A 21,513-nucleotide genomic window follows, 5' to 3' on the forward strand; every position below is an offset into this window, starting at 1 on the left:
TTTTTTGCAACAAACTTAATTAACAAGGCTCTCAAAATGTTCAACTTTCAGCTAATCCAACAGTATGTTGCTGCTGTAAGGGAAAGTTCCACATTCACAAACTGTAACTTTCACTTTAAAGAACAGTTTTATGGTAACATCACATTTATATGATTACCCTGTACTACCTCTTTGGCTCATGAACAAACTATAATAAAACATTTCCATGGGCCTCATTAAGAGATAGGATCCAACTGACAGGACAGTCATGAAAAAGCTTTTTCGCAAATTCTGGGAATCTGATGAAAGTGAAAGAGGAAAGGACTGCCATCCTGCTGCTACGTTGCTCCCAACGTTTGTCTCATTATCACAAAGTCTTTGTAGTGTCAGTAAACACGTTGGGTTTAAAAAGTTAATCAAAGCCGTGACACAGAACTGTCTGTGGAGGGTTCAGGTTGAGGCTCTTATAATTCTGTCTATTAGATTTCTGGGATGAACTGTTCCCAATGCATCTAATCAGATAATGTTGTGCTCACCAGAAGTCATCAAGAAGTTACAAACTTGTAATGAATGAATGAGATCTGCTGCTCTTTTCACACCAGATGAAGACACACACAAGCCGGCACTCATCAATCCTTTAAGGGTCTTCTCCTGAGTGTATTCACACTTTTTTCCCCCAAAATTTGAGTTTATATTTCAAAACTGCAACTAGACACAAGCTTACAACAGGCTAGAGAAAGAAAGTTGCCCATTGCTATAAAAAGTAAGTTGCTTTTCCAGTTGGCCTCAGAGCTACAATGGCTGTTGCAGCTGAATTCTGACTTAAAATGACTTTATTACAGTAATAAACTGGATCAACGTTTTGACTTGATGTCTGTTTAAAGTACAGTTCATGCTTTAGGAGCAGCTCCCTTTAGTGCCAGCTTACCTCAAATAAAGTTAATTGTGTAGCAAAAGAGTCCACATCGTGATATTTTGTGCATGTGAAAAAAATCTGCTGACTTGCAAAGCTTAAATACACACCAGAGCGAGTTCCTGTCCTCCCTAAAACACCTCACTTTGAAGTTCGAGCACTTCCTCCGTTACTTATCTACATCACCATGTAACATATTTGCATAACGGCTTCCTAAATTGGAACCTCCTCAAACAAAGAATGAGCAGTTCGCCATTGTTTCCCCAATAACGACACTGGTGATACAACTGCTTTCTTCTGTCTTTCTATTAAAGCAACATTGTTTTGATCAGCTGACCAATCAGAGCAGACTGGGTCTTAAAGAGACAGGCGCTAAAACAGAGCGTTTCAGACAGGTGTTGAGAAGAGGTGCTGTAGTTATGAACAGTATGATGGGAAAAACAACATTTTCTGAACTTTAAAACATATAATCTTATGCTAGCAGACCCCAAAAACAAAATGATCAGTCTGTAAATGTGCATATGAGGCAAATATGGAAGACTTCACTATTCCAATGTTACAATGAAATGTCATAAAACAAAGATCCTGAACTTCAAAACACAAACAAAGAAGATATTTTTGTCAGAATGACTGCATGTGACTCCAGGCAGTGAGCAGACGACCAACACTACCAAAATATGACCACAGCTCCTGGACAACCACTCAAAGATAAACCACAGTGTTTTCAAGATGAGCTCCTGCATCATCCTAATGTTCATTCTGATGTTTAACAGGAGTTATAACCTATAGTCTGACTAAGCGAGAATAAACTTAGTCGAGAGAGAGATTTAATGCGTTTAAAGCCACAGGAATAAAAAGAAAACTTTCCACTTACCTGTATGAGCGACATGTTACTGAGGTCCAGTCTGAAAAGGTAGTTTCTGGATTGAAGAGAGAGGAAAATACATGTGTGAGCGACTGGCCTTCATCCAGAAAAATGTGTTTAGCAATGCAGATTAAGAGTTAGAGAAGAGCTGCTGTCAGCTTAACATGAAGCCCATTAAAGGCCGTGCTTTAACCGACCATTAGTCTGAAGTTATTGTTTTTACTTTCATGCAGGTCGGTGATTTTGCACACTCATGCAGCATTGGCTGTATTTGTATGCGTTGAACAGGGTCAAACCAGGCCAAAGTTTAACTTCTACAATCTTATGAGAATACACACACACAATCGCACACACTGTTGCGGCATGACGTATTTCTTCCAAATTCATCCCTCCTGCCAAATCCAAAGCTTAACTTGGTCCAGCAGGGCCTCGGCAGAGCACTTTAGAAGCGTCATTATCCAAAAACCGCGCTGTATGAGTGAGTCAGAAAGGGTATCACATTCTCAGTAATGTGCTCTGTGGGGTGAAAAGCTGAGTGGATTTACAGTTTCTTACCTGGCACCCACAATAAGCTCATTCCTAGTCAGGTCAAGGGTGAGCTGGGAGTAGTCTCTCACACCAGGGTGGGAGAAAGTGGAAATCCACGGGCTGAGAGCTGCATAAAAGAAAGAGAGAGAGAGGTGAGAAGAAGCTAAATCATGTCAGGAGATAAAAGCAGCAACAGTTAGAGAAGGGAGTCCGCTACTGCACACAACACCTTCATCGGTTGGTCTTTTTATGACTTGCTGATGGGTCAAATTCACAGTTTGAGTCATTTACTGAGCAAAAACGTGAGAGTTTTCTTTGTTTTCATTGTATATAGAATACCTTTGGGTTAGAATAAACAAGCAAATTGAAAATTTAACACTGGAAACATAATGTAATTGGATATTGTTTTATTGTTTCCAGACAAAACACTTAACTGATTATTCACAGGAATGACTAATGCTCAAATCGTCAACGACAAATATTGTTATTTTGCAGCTGCAGTGGTGAAAAGTGTAACGGTGAAGCATAAACCCTTCCTGCTCCGTGATGGCGTTTCCCACCGAGAGGGACAAAGCTGTCCAGGGCCACATCAGGCACAGAAGCCCTGATACAACCTGACATTCGGACAAACAAAGCTCTGCGTGGTGCACAAGGCTGAGACCTCGGCACTATTTGACACTGGCATTTACAAATCAAAATTTCAAAGCAGCGGAGCAGAGGGGTCACCCGGCGGGGCTTTTAATGTCACATTGAAAACTGCTGGAAAAGAGCATTTTCTCTTCAATCTCTGCGTGACCCAAAGTGCAGACCTTTAAACGGATTTCGCCGCATGGAAGTTTGTGCGGCATAAAGGGATTTGCCGTGTTTCCCGCGCTGTACACAGCATCACAGCGGTTAGCGCCGATTGAGATTCCTGTAAACCAATGTACAAAGTTGAGTGAAAGAAAACAGATTTGAGCTGTTTCAACAAAAACTCTGCAAAGGAGGAAAGACTAATGATTCTAACACCTTGCTCGACTGTGAAATAATGTTACACACCATTAATTTACTTATGATTCTATTGTAGTTTCCTATACTGTTATAGTCTTACACCAGAAATCTGAAAAAGGTTCTAATATAATTTCAAATCCAAACCAAAAATCGTACCCTGACGTTCACATGTGAAACATTCGGCCTCATCGCTAATAACTATTCATTAGGGAAGCAGTCATCAAACATTTAAAGCCTTAAACCTTCATTTTCTTGAAACATTAAAGTAGGTGGTAAAAGCTCGAGGCTACGGGTGCGAAATTACATCAAAGTGTTGCGGAAAAAAGTCAGAGCGAAGACTGAAACTAGTCTCCATCACGCCCAGCGATGGATTTTAGGATTGATGGGGCCCATATGGCTCCATCATCTGGAAGCATAACTGGAGATATAAGTGATAGAAAGACAGAAGGCTGCAGCTACAGTACAATATGGTGCTTCTTATTTAAGTTACAGATAAAAGTGCACACACAATTAGAGGAGAGACACGCAAAAACACACATATTGTTTTTAATTAAGGGTGTCAGTACTGACGGGGAACTTCAGTGAAATGAGAGTTTTCTGCCAGATGTGGTTTGAACAGGGAGGTTCTTGTAGTTGAGAGACTGAAAGAGTGAATCGTTTTGAATATGAAAGTAATTGAGTTAATAATAAGTGTTAATAGGACTGGATTACAGCTGCAATGAGACCTCTGTTAGTCTATATTTTTCAAACTGACAAACGAAAACCATGAAACAGAGCAAAGTAATGTGTTTCTCTCAACCCGACAGGCCCTGGGTCATATTCAGGCTAATTTTACTACTTAGATATTATAAGGTTTAGCCACACATGCTGCATCTTGTGTTTATCCTTTTTGTCTTCAACTCTCCTTCTCTACATTTTTATTTTTTTTATCAACTGACTGGTTTTGTACTTGTAAGAAACCAGGAGGCAATTTAGCTCATCTCTCTTTTCAAGCCCAGTCTCCAAACATGACATTTCTATAACAGGACTCTCAGTTATATTTTCACGGAAATGTGTCTTTTTTCTTGGTTTAAGTTTGTTCGTAACATCTTACAAATGCATTTCTAACTCACTTATCCTTGCCATTTGCTGTAATGCCTTCAAATTGTTGCTCCTTTTCAGCCAAGCAAGAATACATTACATGGTGTCACCCTGGTAACCCAGAAAATGAAGTGACTTCAAACACGGCCATGTCGTGACACCAATGCCTGACATTTTCCTGAACCTAAGCAAATAGATTTAGTGGCTAAAGCTGACAAAACACATGCTGCATCTTGGGTTTTTTTTCCCCCAGAAAGTTTAGGCGATCCAGATCTTTCATCATTTAACACGATAAGACTCGCAGATTTCTTGTATTGGCCTTTTTAACAAGAAACATTTCCATTTAACTCACTATAAACTCCTGGCAGGAGAGATCTATTGTCATCACTGTGCATAGGGGGATTGTCTGGAATTTATTAAACCCATGAAAAAAAATGTAGATCAATACAAACAGTGCCCAATGGCTACATTACTTAGGGCTCTATGGAGGATTATGCACAGTCTATGTGGTGACGTGTGTTCGTCTTTTGACTACAACTTTTGAATGATTTCAATGAAAAGCAAATATTTTTTGTCTATTTTTCATGCAACATTAGATGTAATGTCAGACCTATGCAAACAGGGAAACTAGGAGCATCATGGGAAGTTTACTTTAATATGCAGTATGTTATGAAATAAGTCTGTTTGACTTTTTCAACTGGGAAGCCGAAGTGTGAAAATGAGTCATTATTTTACATTTGAATCTGTCTCCATACCATTATTACTTCAGTATGTACAAATATGTAACAAGCTTAATTACAAAGCTCTGGTTCTGCTCTTTCTTCTGATGCGATAATAACATATAATTGCGCTGCGAAGACACCGACACATCTATGCAGCGACGAGTTCATGAGTCATTCAGACAAGAGTAATGGGTGCGCAGATGGAATTAAACTCGAAATGATTTTTTTTATTGCTGACACTTTGTCGCACAGACGAGCAAATAGCGGCGTCGGAAAGGTCAGCTGATATACACCTTGCAGCAGTAAATACTTGGAGAGCAATTCAACCGAGACGAAGGGATGTGAGTTTGGATGCAAAGTGTGTCTCTACTCTGTCTGTGGTGAAAAAAAAAATCCCAGTAGTTTCTGAAAACAATGGCACAGTGTAGTTTTAACCAAATGTTAAACAAATAAATCATTTTTATTAGACGACACACTGAACACCTGCTCAGTAATGTCTGGTGTTCTGGATGTCGATGACCCAACGCATTCTGCTTAAATAAAACTTGTTGCATGTTTTTGTACCAACAACAGCTCCATTAATATGTTGTAAAACTTACACTGAAAAGACCAACAAAAGAAAAAAAGGATCTTTGTGAGACCCAACTGGATTTAGTAGAGAAATCAGACAACTAGGTTAAACAATGTGACTGTAGCAGAAACATACATATTGTGTTAAACACCATGAACGCAGCAATGGATTTGAATTCACAGGAAATAATGGCAATTTTAATCATAATGCTAGCTATTTTTAACAAATCGTTCTCGCTTCATTGAACATATGTACTGTATGTGGTGTCTGACATCTCAGAAAAGTGCCAACATGTGCGCTGAGAATAACACAGTCATACATGGTTAATTATATTAACAGCTCCAGTCTCATTAAGAGCATATGAGAAACATGAGCAGTGTATTACTGTGAGGTATTAATTTATCAAGCAGCCAGAGCAGAGAAATAATGTAGTCTTTAAAAATTAACAACAGACTGAAAAACACTTTCACTGACACTGGATTAAATCTCAGATAATCACACAATAAATCACAGGCTGTTCTAATGCGATGCAAATTCTGCAAGAGGCCATCTCTTACTCTCACTATAAATATTTATACTACGTATATGCACATAAATTGTTTCCATTTTTCACATTCAAGCACGCATCAGTAGTTCGACCATCTTTGACATACAGGGGCGGGTGTAGAAACCATACAAGGCCGGTGCAAGGAGGCGAGCGGGACCATCTGTGCATCGCTCTCTGATTAATGGCTGCAGAGGCCGAAGCTGGAGGAGCAGAGGTCCATCTTTAGCCCCGTAATCTTAAGTAAACAGACCTTAAGTTGATTTAAAGACTCTGGGGTGATCCTGGGTTTGCATAAAGTCGCAGCATGTGTGAACAGAGCGAGGACGTGCGTGAATGGTGTCCAGTAAATGGCAGTAGGGAACACGAGCAGACCCAGAGAGAGCATTAACGTTCTACTAATCAGTTCCTCGACCACAATGTTTATAATGTCAGATGTTTCGATTAGAATATATGCGAAAAGATTGACGTGTTGCAAATGCAGCTCAAGTATGAATTACTAGACAGTCATGACTTAAGTTTTCCTGCTCTTAGTTTGTTAGTTCTTTCCTCTCCTGTGTCAACATAACTTTGCAAAAAAAAAAATCTGCCCCACATACACCATATTTTAACAGTCTGTGATTGGTCAGTTTGTGTCTTAAACTCTTCCCTCCTTCATTTTCGTTGTGTAATTTTTTGCAATCCTCTGCGTCCACTTGATGCAGTAATTGACTGAATTTATATCGGTGAGAAAGTGAGCAGGATTTTAACTGACCTCTATTTTCAAGCCTGTTTTCCAAAAAAACTACATTTCAATACAACTAATCTGCATTCCAAACTACACTTTGATGGAAACGTACCTTTTTTCTGGCTCATGTTTGTTTACAACGTATCACAAATACATCAAAAAAATCAAACCAATAATCAACATATCCTTCATATTTATTGTGATGCTTCCCAACTGTTGCTCCTTTTCAGCCAACCAAGCATATATCATACGGTGTCACCTTGGTAACCCAGAAAACGGATAAGAAGCTTCAAACGAGTCTTAAAAAGGTTGTATTTGAACACCTATGCATGTAATTTTTCCTTCAACTAATCAAGTAGATGTGTTGGCAAACCTGACCAAACAGCGTGTAAAAGTCTAAAAATAACAGTTTCACATGGGACACAAAATCCCAGTGTCAGGCGGTGAAACTCCTCCACCAAACTTGTTCACATCAGAAACAGATCCTAGGATGTCATGCTGGTGGAAGAAAACATGTATTTGCAGTTTAGCGGTGCAGGAGCATCATTTTTTTTGGATACCGAGCTGCTCTTTTATCTTCACACATGCACTTCTGTCATTTTTGTGTGTGCACAGACAAGAGCATCAACACCTTGAAGTCGACCGTCTGAGAGGATGCGTCATTACTCCCATCTGAACAATTACCATGTCTTAGCCCTCTCTCTCTCTCTCTCTCTCTGATGACAGGCTTTTTGCGCTGCCTTTGAGAGCAGCCACTGAAGGGAGCCGGTCACACGGCACTTCATAGGAATGTGTTGATTTCAAGCAAAACCCCGGCATTAAACTCCATTACGCCTGTAACAACATTAGACATAGTAGAAGGTAAAACAAAAATGTACCATCTGCCTTTTAGCGTTGATGACGCTACTGTAAAACATTTATGGGAAACAAGAATATCATAATTGGTAATAAAAAGCAGCAGGATGCCAACTTTGCATGTAGACAACACATCTTTATCAGCATAAGCGTTCACATCCAGGCTGTGTGTTTGGAAATCCAATCAACAGCGATAACAGTGGACCAATTAAAGAGCTCTGTAAGGGGTCTCCATTACCACTGTCTGTTTTAAACTGCATGCAAGTACAAGCGATGCCTCGAGGCTTTTCTCCTTCTCTTCCAAAGTTATATTACGTTCCCATGCAGCTTGAGGTGAAAGCACAGAAGCGAATAGTTTACACAAATGTTGTGGCGCAAACTGAGACCAGACATCAGATTGTTGCTCATAAAAAGTATTCTGTAGGTTTAAAATACAGCAACCATCAAACTGAAATCAAGACCGGCCCCCCTACGTGCCAACTCAATATATTCTGGACAAAACCCAGACAGAGAGAATGATGCCATTTTAAAAAAAAAAAAGAAAAAAAAAAGTGACAGAGCGTTATAAATGTGACTTATTCTTCACATAAAATAAGAGCATATGACATGAACCATAAAATAAGAGTGTGCAGCGGAGACACAGATAACAAGAGAATAATTTCCGCAGAAGCATTATGCACGTAACAGTAAAAACAGGAGCTGTTAGTGTTCAGTTCAGAGAGTTTAATGTGGGGCATAAATCACTTGAAATTCGTACTGTGAAGCACGACGCGCATATAAACATTTCCCCACATCGCGAATATCTTTTCAAAAGCTTGTAAAAAAGAAGAAAAAAAAAAAACTGTGATTCAGCGGCATGCAGGAGAGCTCATGAACCATGAGCTTGTTTACTCTCTTAGAAGGGGCTCACAGCAGCGAGGGGTCTTTCATTGACTGACATTTATCCTCCTGCTTACAAGTGGTTTTATATGCACCGCTCACTCCTTCCCCTCATAACTGTCTGGCCGCGTGGAGGAGCAAAGAAGGGACGATAATGCAAAATGAATATGAAAGCCTCCTCCCTCACGGTTGACTCAAGGGCCCCCAAGATGGACGTGATGAACGATCATTGTGGCCTTTTTTCCTTTTTTTTCCCCACTTCTGCAATCAGCAGGCAGATGGATTAATGCATTAGTCCGTGACTGCCACAGGGATGAGGACAGTGGCTGCGACACAGATATAAATCATAACCTTTCTGTCTTCTTCCATATCACAGATTTTTTAAACTTTCAGCTTCTTCCTACACAAAGCAGCACGGGGGGAAGAGAGAAGTGGCACCTCGACTGATCTGACTCGCTATTAGGCCGAGTCTGGATGAGGGAGCAGTCGAATCTGGAAAATGCCAACATATTAGCGAGTGCTGAGGAAATGAAAGCACAACAAATACTGGATCCAAAAATCTCCTGTGTCTGCACAAACCAACTTAGACACACATAAAACCTGACAGCCTAAACACAATCCGATCCGTTTATCGCTTAAAACCTGATGGAATGTGAGATTCCCCGAAGTCGGAGCTCAGAGAAATGGCTATTTGATAAAGATCCAATCTTACCTCCATCTAATCCTTCTAAATTTGAGCCACTGGGCTTGTCTTCTAGGTAGCTCATCAAACTTTATCAATCTCTGAGCTGGGCACACGGTGTCAGCTTTTAAGGGCAGAGTGCAAACTCAAAGATAGAGGGATTACTGTGCAGAAAAGTGCATTTCACATAATGGGCATGTAATGAGGCCTCTTGAGACCAAATGTGTTACAAAATGGTACAACGCAGAATCTGACAGTTGGGAGAACAAACTTGTACCAATTTGGGCTGCAGTGAAGGAACACTTAGTGGTGTAACACTCTGACAGAGACGTCCAGCCTGCAGAGCAGAAACAGAGATGCAACCAGACTCGGTCCGGTGAAAGCTGCTCGCTGGAAACATGACAAAAATGTTTGCCAAGCTTCCTCAGACTTCTGTGTTTTTGTGTCGAGAAGTTCTCAAAATTCCTCACGCCAAAGACCCCCTGGAGAAGAGGAACCTTTTAAAATGAACCTCTACTTAACTGTTATACCAAGCACATCATAAATAGAATATAAAAAACATATCTTCCAAAGCATCTAGCTCACATTTTACGACACAGTTTCCTTTTGCACATCAGCACCTGAGATTAGTGAGATGTGTCAGTTCTTTAACAGACTTAAATGTCATTTTCCACATGCAAACAAGGCCCGTGCTTAATATTAATTGCAGCCAGTGTGATGGATGACAGCTCACGCAGGCAGGTCATTGAGAAAAGGTGCAAAGTTTTCATCCCGGCAGAAGTGAGTTCTGGATCCTCCTGCAAGAGGCCCGGGCCAAAACTCTGCATGAGACATCTGCTGGAGTTTCACCTTCAGTGTCTGCTCACACGATAAGTCCAGCAGCTGCTGCTTCTCTGCCGGACCAGTGAGGCCACTTGAAGCTGCTGCAGCTGGAACAAAAAGCTCAAGAGCCCAGTCCTAAACGTGAGTGTTCAAATCAGAGAGGTATGACCAGAAACGCTGAATCGGTGAAGAGAGGAGGTTACTGCTCCCACTACAGGTAAAGAAATGTTGCCAGCTGGGAAACCTGCCCTTGACTCCCTCATCTGCTTCTCCAGAGGTCATTTTTTTTCAAGCAATTTAGCAACTTTGGAGTTAATTTCCAAGATTGATGTTTCCTATGTGAATTGGACAAGGTGAGGCTAGTCTCCCTTAGTTTTGCACCTATTATCTGGTATCATTCTGCTACACAAGAGAATGTTTGTGTTTCTTTAAACCAATTAACGTTGTCTTGGGCAGAGCAAAGCAAAGGATGCAGCTTTGGTGCGAATAGTGAGGAGTGGAATTGTTTTGGTGGAACATTTGCATGCAGGGAGATGAGTGCTGTGATTGAAGTGGATAATCCACCGAAGAAACCAGCCGGCTGCTTTCCTGCATGATCCAAATCGTATGCAAAACTTGAAATTTTTCAGTGTGGTGGGTTCCTGCTCGGGGTTGTAGTTGTTGTTTCCTGTAGTGAAGTAGATTTTGAAAAGAGTAACACGCAGAGAGCAGAAAAGAACTACAAAGACGCTTGAAATGAGAAAAATGTCAGATTTATACCTGCTTCCTGTATCTGGTGAGACGAGGTTGAGGCTGATGAATGAATTGAACATGTCTGCTAAATAGACGGTGGACCTGATAAACTCTGTGATCTTGCTACGTAGCTAAAACTCCTGCCCCAAAACTTTCCTTTTGTGAAACCTGGCATTCATCTCCTTGCAAAGCAACTATAGGCTCTCAACCTTAGTAAGTATTATTGTCAGGTAAAGTTGTATTTTAAATAACCTTTGTAGGGTTTTAATCCCTAATGTGTAAATTACTCTGGTAAAATACCACAATACCACAATGGGGTGGCTGTGGCTCAGGTGGTAGAGCGAGTCGGTCGATGATCGGAAGGTCGGCGGTTCGATTCCTCCCTGTAACCTGTTTCATGGTCGTTGCGTCCTTAGGCAAGACACTTCATCCACCTTGCCCGGTATGAATGGATTGTTTGAGGTGGTGGTCAGACGGGCCGTAGGCGCAGAATGGCAGCCATGCCTCTGTCAGTCTGCCCCAGGGCAGCTGTGGCTACAATCGTAGCTACCACCACCAGAATGAATGTGTGTGAACGAATAATTGACAGTGTAAAGCGTCTTTGAGTGTCTAGAATGCTATAACTGCTATATAAATCTGAAATCACTCTAGGTTTTTAACCCCAATACCTAAACTTGTTCATTTGTAACATCAAACATAATCTTGTTTAATGGAAAGCAAATTGGTGTTGTTTTAGACGTGCAGTATAAAAAACTGTGGCTTGACTTGAGTAGATCAAGCAAATGCAAATGCTCTCGAACATTGCTGTCAGTGACGTACAACAGCCACAGAAAACAGTTAAAGGCAAAATTTTATACCAACAAGCATAAAATACAGTCGTGACTCGATAATCCGACCTTTAACAATCTGAAAACCTTGTTATCCGACAGGTTTTTAGGAAAAACGAACCCATTAAAATCAGCCTGAACATACCGACAGCCTTGGATTCTGACTCTGACATGACATTTTATGTCACAAATAAGGATAATGACGTATTATCTGACTGAACAATCCAACAGGTTACATTCAGACTGCAGGACTTAACGCTCAATTTGGATTTTTTGTGAAATCTGATTTTTTTGCGAGTTCGTTCACATTTACAATTAAATGCGACTTGTATGTGATCTGCTGTTCAGGCAAGTGGGATTACAATGAGTTAGATTGAGCAACTAAAAGCTATTCCATCTAGAAATCTTGGTTTTATACTGTGTCTGTTTACTGGAAGAGCTCCTATAAGTGTGAGTCAAACCACAGGCAGAAGCTCACATGACCTTTAAAAACAAACTGTGTTTTTCAGTAAGCTTGCATTTCTCTATTATTTTTTCTATTCTCAGTGCGACAGAAAACGTTCACCTGACCTGTGTCATATTTTTTTTGTCATTAGTATTATAATCAGGCATCTAGTTGATTTCTCCCCTCAAGTGCTGCACTGCCTAATGAGCTGTGAATGACAAATATTATACTAAAGGTGGATGTCTGTCTTGTTCCTTCAGGGAGGAACACAGGAACGCAATGTCTGGCTAATGGGAATGAGACCTCGCTGAAAAGAGGCAATATTAAAAATGGTTATCTTCAGGGCAATGTGGTTGATCCAATACTGTTAACAAAACAGGTCACACCGAAACCCGCTGCCTTCGGCCAGCTGGCAGATGATTCTGTGAATGAAGGATCACCTCCAGTGTTAATTACCACATATACGACTGCATTCTGAGTACATTTAGCACAGCCTGAAAATAACAACTGTGATCAAAAAACAGTATAGGAATCAATCAATCTGGCAATGTGCAAATTTACATACAATATCCATTTTCGGTAAGCACATTTTTGTGCAAATAAATTTCCTCACATTTTCTAGTCTTTCTAGTACTGCAGGGGTGAAACTTTCCCTGCAGCTGTGGGTCTTTTCACTACTTGTCCTTATCTGGCTCAGATCCCTTGAAATATGTTTTGTTTGGTCTTCCTCGTATCATTCTTCGCTCTTCCTTGCATGCTAGTCTCCACCCCTTGCTTGTCCCATTCTTCACTATCTCTCCTATTATAAGTTTCGATTTTCGCTGCAGCTGACTTGCGGAGGGCGATAGTTTGAGAGAGGCTGCTGTGCCTCAGTGGAGCACGACTCTCCCTCTATCCCTGCAAGCTCCTTCCTTTCCCCTCCCCTCCTCCCACTTGACTGAACTCAGATAGAGGGGTCTACAGGTTACGGGCAGAGCAGGGGAAAGCGCCTGCAGAGACCGGGGACTGAGCAGCCACGGGAGGAATGGTGCCGGGGCCAGGAGGCTAATAGCCTCTCAGTCAGTGACCGGTAAAGATGTCTGTCTGCCTTTCACAAAACCAGTGGTGAAGCAACATCCAAAGCTACTGACAAGTCCGCTGCACTTTGGCTGTGTTAGAAATCTGACAGCAATATTCTCAGAAAGAGTGCGAAAGAGGCAAAGGTAGTGGAGATGGCCAGCAAAAGAGACACTGTGTACACTATATTTAAGACAGGTGCAAGACAAGGGAGCCGCCAACCCTTTCCAGGCATGAGATATGCAACACTGCCGGCTTCGTCAGTCTGGTAAAGTGACGATTGCGGTTTCGCATTCAGACACTGGTCACGACTGTTGTTCCTCACCGCTTCATTCAGACATAACCACCATGGTTACTGAGAAAGGCACGAGACACATGAGATTGAAGCATAATACATAATAATACACTTAAAAACGAGCAACTAAACTAAACTAATTAACTAGCTGCACAAATAATTTACAGCCGAGTGTGTTTATGATTTATTAAACTGAAAATTCTGTTAATTTGTGACAATAAACTAACAACTAGCAGTATAACAACAATATTCAGAAAGCTGTGATGAAACTCAGGACTCAATCTGAGGACGACTGCTTTGAAACAAATGATTTATCTGCAGCTGTGTGACAGCTCAGTCGCTGATACGAAGAAAGGTACACAGCATGAACTTGCTCTTAGCTCCTGACTGATCCTGTCTCCATGTCAGGGATTATTTCTAAGTAATGAAGCTGCTGTGTTGTTCCACATCCATAGAGTGTGATGCTGCAGGTATTTAATAAACTCAGAGGAAAGACTCCTACAAACAGCAACAACCTGAACGTCAGCTTATTATTGGTGAGCCTCATTAATCTGTCTTCATCACAGTAAAGCTGTTTTTATGAACGTTTCAGGTTTGTAATAAATGTGAAATTGTATAGCAAAGTGAATAAGAAAGGGGATTTTTTTTGCAATCTTGGCACGCAAATGGTTTCTTTGGCGCTCTATGACTTTTTTGACCCATATTGTTGCTAAAATTTTGAGAAAAAAAAAAAAAGAAATCCCATTTTTTATTCACATAACTCAGCGCACACGACTTTGTGCATGCCAATCCGTTAATGTGATGACACGCAGTTCAGACTTGTGCGCTGTAGAAAATGATAAGGAAAGCATATTAGGTCTGATCTGGTAAGAGACACGAATACGACACATTCAGATGCCGTTAGATCACCAGCAAGTCTGACGGGGGCTGATGAGGGTAACGAGGAAGAGGGACCATGCAGAGTTACAGCTGCTCAATATTTATTTGACCTCAAAGGGGAAATGTTTTAACTCTACTTAGTCCTCATCAGTCAAGATTCATAATTTGCATTTTTTTTGTGAGCTATAAATCAGCGTACCGATGCTACTTTTTTTCCTCATGCTGGCTTCATCTGTCTGTTCAAGTAATATCTTTTTTGGTATTTAAACACAGCTATTTGTTATGTAAATGTTCTGCAGTGGCTTTATTAAAATATGACACTATTTGATGTTTAAGCGATATTTGGCATCTCGTACAAAGAACAGCAGTGAGTTGGGAAATAATTTCTATGATGAAGCGGGTTCTCATTTCTCAAACAGTGATGGATTTTTAAACCCATTTTGCAGGTGGATGAATGTTTATGTCTGCAACCTAATTTATGACCATCATGCTGGTAATGGATGCTCTCCCATGATTCTTATTAGCCGTTTATATGAAACCCTATCGGGGGCGCTTGTTGAAATGTCAGCCCACGAAATAAAGTCTGCGCCGCGTATACATCATTCTTAAATGCTGCTTCTCTCAGTGTTGTTTTTAACCTTGTGGCTCTCTCTCCGCATTTCGCATCATGTTATGTAGCCGTATTTCATGCAGTTTAATGGCGTCCAAACACGGCTAAAGCTGACATGATGCTTGGTTGGAGAAATTCAAATAAATGAGCCGTTTTTACTTCACTGGACAAAAATGCCATCAACTAGCCAGGGCAGCAATTTGAGTTTTTTATTAGCAAATACGCTTCACTCGCTCTGACTGGAAGGTCGTACAGATTCCAGTAATATCTCATGGCGTGACAAAGGGTTAACTCTCTGCTGTGCCACTGCAGCTTTAACTTTAACAAGACAGGATTCAATTCAGACGTTATCTGTGTTAAGGAAATGTTACCAGGTAGGACTAAGTCATTTTATAGGTTTTGCTTTTGTGAAAATTATAAATGCTTTTACACAAAGAGGCGCGTGTCTGAAAGGGGCTGTAGTATCTGAAAGGGAGCGGACACAGCGTGGACGCAGGAAAAAGCAAAGAGAGCAATTTTCCTGCTGCTTTCCACGTTTCAGTTAAAGTGGCAATAAAGCCTTTAAATGTTTTCTATTTTCTGATCCTCTTTGCTATCTCTGGGGCCCGCATCAGATATCCTGACACACCATCAGCGGCGGAGAGGCCGGCCCCGGCAGCATGCTTAACTTAGCTCCATTCAGCTGCCTGATTGATGGCTGCAAACGCACCACATCTCTGATATCACAGTTCCAATTACGCCTACCACTGTAATCATGAATGAGTCGAGAAACAGAGATATGTGGTAGTAAAGACAAGAATGCCAAATAAAAACTACAAAAAAAAAAAAGAGAGAGAGAGAGAGAGAGAAAAGATCAGAAATTCACAGCCAACACTTTTTCGTTTAAGTGAACCATTATGTCTCAAAGTAGCGTCATTCGGGCTCCTCAAGAGCCTCTTCAAATGGCAACACGACAGCAAAACGACAGCACCATTACCCAGACAATGAAAGAGATAGAAGGATTCGTACAAAATGTGCAATACATTTTTGTCTGCCTATTACAGGGCAAAAAAAAAAGAAAAAAGAGCAGGCTGAGAGAGAAAAAGTGATGGGGAGCGCTGAAGAGAAAGTCAAGGAGGATGACGAGAAAGAAAATATAAGAGGAGGAGCTCGGAGAAGACGGGAGATATGATGGATGGATAGTAGAGGCAGGCACTATCCTGCGCAACACAATATTAGGATTAGAACTATACGACACAGCTGAAGACGTGAGAGAGTCAAGCTCTACGTTCGTCTGCTTTAATGCACCTGCCTCTCAGGTATCCAACAGCATCCGGTTGGTCGATCTCACTGCTCTAATTTGGTTGTGATAATGGAAGAGTTGAACAAGGTGGCACCAAAAATTGAAAAATAAGCCCTGAAGCAGACTGAAACCCAGCGTTTGCTGTTAAAATACCTTGCAAATTTCATTTTGCAAGGAATTCAACAGGAATTTAGCTACAACGCTGGTTGTTTACCTTGAGAGGAACACGGATTGAGCTGAAAATCCATCACAAAACCCTGAAACCTGAGCCAAAGGTCTCAGGATCAGCCATTATTTTTCTACCCATCCTCTCCTCATATGTTGCTTCAATGGATGTTCCTGTGTAATGTATGTGCGGTCAGTTCCTTTGACAAAACAGGCCGACCCTTTCTACACCTTCCTAAACCACAGATCTTCGGGCCTCATAACATAATCCATAACATCTCCATAAATTCTGAAGGAAAAACAAACTCCATATCTAGATTCAGAGCATTCCAGCTGCTGCCCTCATGCCACGCTCTTATCAGACCTGTAGTCTTATGCTGCGAGCCGCTATCATCCATCTAAATCATAGGCTGGCGGCTCGTACAGTCTGTGCCCGTGGGTGGAGGTTACGTGATTCCAATGCTGTATTCCTGCACTGATGTGTGCCGGGGTTGACATAAAAACACATCTTGTGGAACTGCAGCGATGCAAACATACAGGCTGTGGTGTTCATGGTGGGTTCTAGCAGGAGGGAGAACAATATGATGCTGTTGGTTCCAACGTAAACTGGACAACAGTTTGAGGCTTAGTTTTGGTACAAGATGGATTGATCTTTGACATCCTCTTCAGATTTAATAGATCAGATCAGTGGTCAAAACTGTGTTTTTTTTCCAGGTCAGATTTGTAGTCAAAGTAGAGACCGATGTCTATCTCATGTTACACAACTGTACATTGTTGTACATGGAAGTAGAGCTGTGCTTCTTTTTTCAGGAAGAAGAAAGCATGATCACATGACACCACTGTTCTCCCTCTACTGGCTTCCAGTCAGTAGTTTTACAGCTTATTTTTAAGACCATATTCAGCAAAACTTTTCAATCATCACACCCAAGCTGCACTGAGGTCGACCACCCAGATGTTGTTGGATTCCTGAAATCCAGGTGCAAAAATAATATAATAACAATACTCCTAATCTCTGGAAGAGTTCACCTCTTTGTGGATAAACTGCTGAGATTTTATAGACTTCTAAGTCACCTCGTTGGCATTCAGTTCAAGCAGAGCTTGACATCCTGATGCTTTTTAACTGTGGTTAACTTTATATCCCTATTTTTTAATAGTCTTTAATCCTTGTGTTTTATAACCTGCTATTTTAACCACACAGCTCCGTGGTTCAACTATTGGTGCTGAAATGTGCTTTATGAATAAATCTGACTTTGACAAGTTCTTCTTCTGATGATTCCTATCACCGCCGTCGGCTACAACATGAACAGCACACACTGTCACATCTAAGGCCAGTGTCGAAAATCCATAATAAGTCATTAATGTAGAAAATCTAACCTGCAATGTGGAGCGTTTGTGTCCTTCACCTGGCTGGGAGACGGACTAGACAACCACTGCTGCTGCATCCTTATGAAGCTTTCCTCACCATTGATCACCATCGTGTTTGGACTGTAAACTTTCTTCTGAACACCAACTTTCTTATTCATCTGGAGAATTAGAAACTTTTCTTGGACATTTGCGGGGTATTTCTGTGTAGGCTTCACCTTCCTGCTAGTCGCTGCATCTTACATCACCGCTGTGCTACAGTTGCTCACCTCTTCAGCTCCGACAAACCGGTTGTTGCTTGATAAAGTAAATGTATTAATACCTGAATTAAAACACTGTGAAATACATAATATAGATAGATTTATCTGGCACTGATAGGCTAAATCGACATTGTGTAAACTCAACAGTATATTGCTTAAATAATGCCCGATGCAACAGTCTTGCACTCAGCTTTAAGGTAAATGGATTTAAAACATTTTTTTAGGATAATATTAAATTTATTTATTTAACATTTTCTTTACAATCACATCTATTTGGTTTAATGTTTATCGTTGAAATGCTGACAGTCTTTCATGTCATTGCTGAAGCTTGATTTAACAACCATGTTAAGAAAAGGCTTATACAGAACAGAAAACCAAAAGTAATCAGTAATGACAAGCTGATGGACAATGTGAATCATTTATAAGCTACAGAGTCACATACGGCACTCACAAGCTGGTATACACTAAAAACGGCTACACTGAGCTAAAATAAAATAAATCAGACATTCAATGAGTGGCCAAAAATATGACTTCAAATTATTGATAATGTTGCTCTGTATCTGCTGGATGTAGATGTGCGACTGTTTGCCAACAAGCTCATCATTTATCAACATAAAATCTGATGATACATCAATTCTGTGTTCACACTTTTTCTACGCTCTCGAGTGGCCAAAGATTCACTTACCGCAGGTTTAATAAAGAATGAAATTGATCAGCAACAATATCGTACAAACAATCAGTGGTAATCATCCATCATGTTGAACAACAACTGTAAAAAAAACTCATTTGTAAAGTTGTTATGAAGTTTTCCTGTCAAAGTACATTTTTAATTAAAGGCCTTAAAAAGGTTCAGGAGCAAATTTCTGTCCACAGATCTACATTAGTAACATCGGTCACAGATGTATAAATACATTTCTCCCTTTGTATGACACATTCAAGTGGGTTTAAATTGCTCAAAAGGTCCTCGGAGCCAAAGTGGAAATACTTAAAGCCGGAGAATGCAGCTGGGCTTTAATGCGGATAACATGCTCCAGTGGAGGGACTGACTCAGGGCCAGAGGACGTGTGATCCCTTCACCCTGCACAGACACACAGCGGCAGGATAAAATCTCACTGCTTCACACAGAGAGCCAATAGCTGCCTGATAAAAACAACCCACAATGTTAGGAAGCTAAACACAAACTAACAGCGCTAATTATTCAGTCCTCATTCTAGCTGCATGTGCTGGTACAGCATCTGGCACACACTCGCTCCCAGAAAAACCTTCTTAGCCGACTCCCTGGTCTCCTCCAGGTGACTGAGGTAGCGCTTCAGCAAGCTACTATAAAACGCTCATCAATCACGGAGGCTAATCTCAGGTTCTCGCTGGCACTTTCATTGTGCAGGCCTTTTCTATAAGGCTGCCTCCACATAATGCCCCGCGCTGCCTGCTTTGACAGGCCGGCAGCCCCGCAGCTCCCCGGCCATGAGAGCCATTCTCAAGTGGCACGCCTTTGAAGTGAAGCAGTGGCCGGGCTCGAGCTAATCTGGACATCTGGAGGCCCGGTGGGCGAGGCAGGACAGGGGCAAAGAACCGGCATATAGGTGACCTCAGCTGGGCTTTGTGGGGAATGAAAATAACCATTTCACCGCTTCCACGGATTGGAAATCCAACAGAAAGAGGCTCAAGTTTTTAAACTTCACGCTGCTTTTACGCTGAAAGTTGAACTAGAAAGGACCAAATGGCACACGGTGCTTTATGTCAATCTTCGGTTCCATTAGCCAGAGTTCAGAGCTGCAACACGGACGAGGCGGCTTCAGAGCACAAAGGGAGAACAATACGACAAAAAAAAAAAGAAATGCCAGAAAGACAGAGGGAAATGTCTGCTATACGGCGTGGAGGGGCAGAATGTATTTCAAAAAAACATCCTGGCCACCTCCAGTTTTTGTGTTTCTGTCCTCGATATTTTCTTTTTTTTTTTTTTTTTGGTCTTCCAATCTTCGTCACCACTCTTGGCAGATGAAACACAAACAGCCCTATTCAAAAATAAACACAGCAATTTTGTGCGTGTTTACCTTTCATTCGGCCGTATCTATCGGTTATTCTGTGCTGCAAACTGCTCTGTTCCATTTCACGCCGTGAGGAAGACCCTGTTTCTTGGCCCACTGTACAGATGAGTGGTCAGATAGCGAGCGCCGTTATTACACAACATCATTTCGATCTCGCCTCCTCTCGCTTTCTGTTGTTCTTTAATGAATGCACGCTGACCTGACTGTGAAGTTTTTATCAGAGCTGCCACGAGGATACATTTATGAAAGCGGTTTATTTTGGTGCTGCGGAAAGTGGCACATATATTTCTATATGCGAAAAAATGTGTGTACAGACACACAGCGTCTCTGATTAAAACATCTCCGAGGCATGTAAATAGAGATCTTGTCTCCTTTAAGATACATGATAGGAATAATTCTCTGCACGGAGCCTCATTCAAAAGCTTGTACAAACCGTTTCAGTTTTGTTTTATGTGTACAATCAGAGATGAAGTTCGATTCTCCCTCACTTGTCTTCATTATGTTATGCATTCCTCTGCAACGCTGAATGCATTCTAAGTTTGATTTCATAATTAACTCTGTAATGTCTGCTTCGATGGCAGTTACTGATTATATCTAACTCTACAGAACCCTGTGGCAACCCTCACAGGATTCATGTGTAACAATGAACCTGTGAAAAAGCCAATCATTGTTATTTCTTACACAAAACACTTGTATTAAAGCCTTTTGTCCTCCCTATAGAATAGATGAATATTGGTTCCTTGGATCAACAGAAAAGACCAAACACTAAAATGTGATATAATATTCTTTTTTTTAAATAAATGATTGAACAAATCAATGAAAGAACAGAAGAGATCCAGAATTACTCTGTTTTTCATAGTACAAAACTGTAAAAACAGCAATAATCTTTGGATTTTCTGATGGTTCTGTAACTAATCATGTGTGATCTTCTGATCTCATTAGGAAAAACAACCAAATCTATGCTGATAATTGTGATATTTCATCAAAAATCACTCTATTCTAGCCAGTTTTAAACATGCCTAACAAGTGTTTGCAGTAACCAGATTCTGTTAAAAACTGAAAAGTTATACATTTGCTGCAGTGAACAGCAATGATGTTTTTGCTGCACTTGGTTGAACTGCAGGCTGTGTGTGCACAGAGCAGACAAGAGATCCTGATGGAAACTATTTAGAAACATAAGTAGTAAAATATCTACAGTATGTAGGATCACAATGTTTTTCCATCATTGGATTTCTTTTTTTTTTTTCTTGTAAAATAAATTATTAATCTTTCTTTTTTATTCTGATTAATGTCAATATAACTGTCATACAGCACACCAGGCATTTTTGAGTTCTCTCCACTTCTAGTCATTGTTGTGCTGGTTCCATAGAGGTGCATGAATTTATATTGTAGAGA

At 40.8% G+C, this 21,513-nt stretch overlaps 1 protein-coding gene across 1 annotated transcript in view; it reads right to left on the reverse strand.

Moving 5' to 3' along the window:
• Window positions 1-21,513, reverse strand: part of LOC103367378 (semaphorin-5B-like) — a 222,994-nt gene that overhangs the window by 110,273 nt on the left and 91,208 nt on the right. Inside the window, exons 4-5 of the mRNA XM_008295383.1 lie at window positions 2,313-2,412; window positions 1,767-1,812 (exon numbers count right to left, since the gene is read on the reverse strand). Coding sequence (XP_008293605.1) covers window positions 1,767-1,812; window positions 2,313-2,412 — 146 coding nt within the window. The remainder of the gene's footprint in view (window positions 1-1,766; window positions 1,813-2,312; window positions 2,413-21,513) is intronic.

This window comes from Stegastes partitus, unplaced genomic scaffold, assembly GCF_000690725.1.
Source record: "Stegastes partitus isolate 25-593 unplaced genomic scaffold, Stegastes_partitus-1.0.2 Scaffold1042, whole genome shotgun sequence".
Taxonomy (NCBI): Eukaryota; Metazoa; Chordata; class Actinopteri; family Pomacentridae; genus Stegastes; species Stegastes partitus.